Source organism: Arachis ipaensis, chromosome B10 (assembly GCF_000816755.2).
Source record: "Arachis ipaensis cultivar K30076 chromosome B10, Araip1.1, whole genome shotgun sequence".
NCBI classification, from domain to species: domain Eukaryota; kingdom Viridiplantae; phylum Streptophyta; class Magnoliopsida; order Fabales; family Fabaceae; genus Arachis; species Arachis ipaensis.
In genome coordinates, this window is record NC_029794.2 from 50,297,989 (window position 1) to 50,301,537 (window position 3,549).

At 43.3% G+C, this 3,549-nt stretch overlaps 1 protein-coding gene across 1 annotated transcript; it reads right to left on the reverse strand.

Annotated features, from left to right (window-relative positions):
- On the reverse strand, positions 204–898 carry LOC107620616. Its single transcript, XM_016322749.1, has 2 exons — positions 555–898; positions 204–459 (listed from the first exon to the last, which is right to left on the reverse strand). The coding sequence occupies exons 1-2, from the start codon at positions 896–898 to the stop codon at positions 204–206; spliced, it is 600 nt and encodes a 199-aa protein (XP_016178235.1).

Here is a 3,549-nt window from a genome sequence, read left to right on the forward strand (position 1 = left end):
AGCAAGCTATTTAAAACAGATTTTATAAGCACCAATTTCCCAGCTTTATTTAACACCTTAGCTTTCCACATACTGAGCTTCTCCTCCACTTTGTCTATGATAGGCTTCCAGGTCTTCACCAACCTTGGATTTGCAGCTAAGGAGATTCTGAGGTATTTAACTGGAAGAGTGGCCTCCTTATAACCCAACACGTTGCACATACGCTAGGACCACTGCTCCTCACAATTGATTGGAATCAAGCTAGACTTTTCAAAATTGATACTAAGCCCTGACATCAACTCAAAGCACCTCAGCAACCGTTTGTAATTCTTAATAGTCTCCTCCTCTGGTGGGCAGAAAAGGATAGTATCATCAGCGAAATGAAGGTGTGACAATTCTATGCTGTCTCTACCAACCAACAAAGGCGATATGCGTCCATTCCTAACGCCTCTCCGATCATTCGATGTAGTACATCCACAACTAGAACGAACAAGAATGGTCAAAGGGGGTCACCTTGTCTCAAGCCTCTTTCCATTTTGAACGGCTTAGATAGCGAGACATTTATCAGCACTGACATAGAAGTAGTGGTCACACACTCCATTACCCATGCTCTCCAAACCTGTCCGAACTCCATCTGTTGTAGCACAAAGTCCACAAAGCTCCACTTGATCCTATCGTATGCTTTTTGGAAATATAGCTTGATTATTGCTGCCTCCTTTTTCGTAAGTTTGAGCCAGTTTACCGTTTCACATGCAATAAGTGTCCCGTCATGGATTTTTCTTCCCTTTACAAATGCACTCTGAGTCTCCCCTACTAATGCCGGCAACATTGATCGCATCCTCCTAACTAGGACCTTCGAGATAACCCTATAGACACACCCCACTATACCGATAAGTCTCAAATCTTTGATTTCCTCCATTCCAATGAACTTAGGTGCCAGCGCTACCCAAGTGATATTGGAGTCCGCCGGTAGCTTGGATGTCTAAAAAAACCCCAACACTGCTGTCGTGAATTCTGCCCCAATCTCACCCCAGCATCTCTTGATAAAATTCATGTTGTACACGTCACATCCTGGTGCCTTAGATGATTCATAGTCCCACACAGCCTGTCGGATCTCCTCAGCCGATAGTAATTCTTCTAATATCACAGCATCTTGTTCATCTATCTTCTCCACCAGACCATCTCTGAAACTCACCATAGGAGAATGTTCTTGATGATATAAATCTTTGTAGAACTCTCTAATAGTAATCTTAATTCTAGCTTGATTCCGGACCCGTCTGCCATTAATCACCAGTGCGTCAATCCTATTATTCCGCCTTCTTGCTGATGCTATATTGTGGAAATACCTTGTATTTTTGTCCATATCCTTTGCATGTCTAGACCGAGACATTTGTTTCCAATGTACTTCTTTTTGCACATATCATCTCTCACAGCAAGTCACCAGCACCTTTCTTCTAGCCTCCATTGTTTCATCATACTCTCCATTACTTACCTTATCATCAACTCGCTTGATTTCTTCCTCAAACTTTGCAATCTTCTTGTCCATCTCCCAAAAATTCTCCTTATGCCATCTCCCCAACGGACCTTGCAAACCCTCAATTTATCAGTGAACTGTTTGTCCCCGAGGCCTCGCCATTCCTCCTTTACCATTCTGAGAAATTCCTCATGTGTGAACCACGAGTCAAGGCTTCTAAACGGCCTTGGACCAACCGACAACTTCCTGTCCTCAACTATTATAGGGAATGGTCTGACAAGCCCCTTGGCCCACCTCGAAGCCTAGTCTTAGGGAACTCTTCTAACCACTCCAAGCTAAGCAGAACTCTATCTATATAACTGCAAGAACGTCCCCGGAACCATGTAAACTTCTGATCAGTAAGCGGCATATCCACTAAGTTCATATCTTGTATCCAATTCTTGAAATCTTCGGTAGATCGAGTTAAACCAGTAGCACCTTTTCTTTCCTCTTCATGAACTATTTCATTAAAGTCTCCAAGAAAGCAGCAAGGAACTTGACATAATCCATCTATATAACTCAGCTCCTCCCAAACCTGATTCTTTTCATCTCTAGTATGTGCACCATAGACCAGGATAAAAGAACAATTGAATAGACTCTGTAATATTACTCCTTCAACACACAACCACCTCTCCCCCTTATAGAAGTTATTCATTTTGAACACCAAATTATTCCAAATTAACAACAATCCACCAGAGGCACCATCAGAAGGTACATATTCCCAGCCTAAACCATCTTGCCCCCATATTCTTGTAACGTCAAACCTCGTCACTACTTGTTTTTTAGTCTCAATTAACCCAACTATATCTAACTTATGTTTATTCTTCAGATCCTTCACCATTTGCACCTTTCCATCACCTCGTAAATCCCTAACATTCCAAGAGCTAAAAATCATTTAAAATATTTTTGCACACCTAGTTTTTATTTTTTGGTTTGCATCATCTTAATTTCACCTCCTGCTTTGCTATTTTACTTTTACAAGCTATTTCTGCATTCTGTGCTTGGAGAATTTCCATGATGTCCACATCTTCATCTTGCAACACAACCCATGACTCTTTTCCCAACTCTCAGGTCTTCCTATTTTCCATCAATTGTTCCTCTAACTTTGAACACTGAATGTCGCTGTCCTCTTCACCATTTACCACACCCTCATGTTGATCCACACCCCCTTCAATTCCAGAGTCAACCTTTTCGCAGACCCTCCTCTTATTCCTTTGGACAACACCATGGCCACCATCAAATTTCAGGCCAAGCAAGGCATCGGTCCCTTCTCTTGTGATTAGGTGCCCGTGGCTCTCCTGGCAGCATCCCCCGATTAGCACGACGCCCACTTCCTCGACCACCTCCGCAGTTTCGTTCCTCTCACCGTCCACGGCGACCTGTCCTGTCGCCATTCCATCCGCTCCAAGCTCAGCCATGGCCGCTTGTAGCACTTCCTCGTCACCCACTACACTACCAACGTCGTCAACATCGTCGTTTTCCTTGTATTGGATCCTGCCATCCCCGCCGCGAGAAGCCCAGTCCCCTTGGTCTACGTTTGGATCCTCTCCGTGCCCCTTCCTGTCGCATGCGCCACCACCGCTATCAGAGGGAGTCACATCGCAAGCACAAGCGCCAACCCTTGCACTGATAGGGTTCCGCAGACCTTGCCCAGCCCACCTGACTTCCTTTCGACCCGACCTAGCATAATCAGGCCCTGTTTCTTTAGCCATTCGGACTATGGGTAGTAGGCCCAACACATCTAATTCTCCCTCCGCCAACTGATGATTAATGCTGGCCCAATCCTTTGTTTGGCACCCAGGTCTTCCATCATTGGAATCCTTCTTGAATCCAGCCCAATCCTTTACTATGCCTCCTTTTTAACGGTCTGCCGCTAGTTAATGAGTTGTTACGTACACAACATGATATTCGAAACTCTAATACTTACTTAGATAGACGAGTGAGATGACCACTTAACAAATCCAAATCAGTTAAGACAAATACTAATTATTTTTAATATTTTTAACATTAAAAATAATTAAACTTTAATTTTACTTATAATTTTATAAAATATTTAT

Coding starts and splice junctions, on each gene's coding strand:
- LOC107620616 (XM_016322749.1), bottom strand. CDS start 898: ATGGAGGAAATCAAAGATTTGAGACTTATCGGTATAGTGGGGTGTGTC. Junction 460..554: donor TGTGTGACCACTACTTCTAT/GTCAGTGCTGAT, acceptor TGTTCGTTCTAG/TTGTGGATGTACTACATCGA.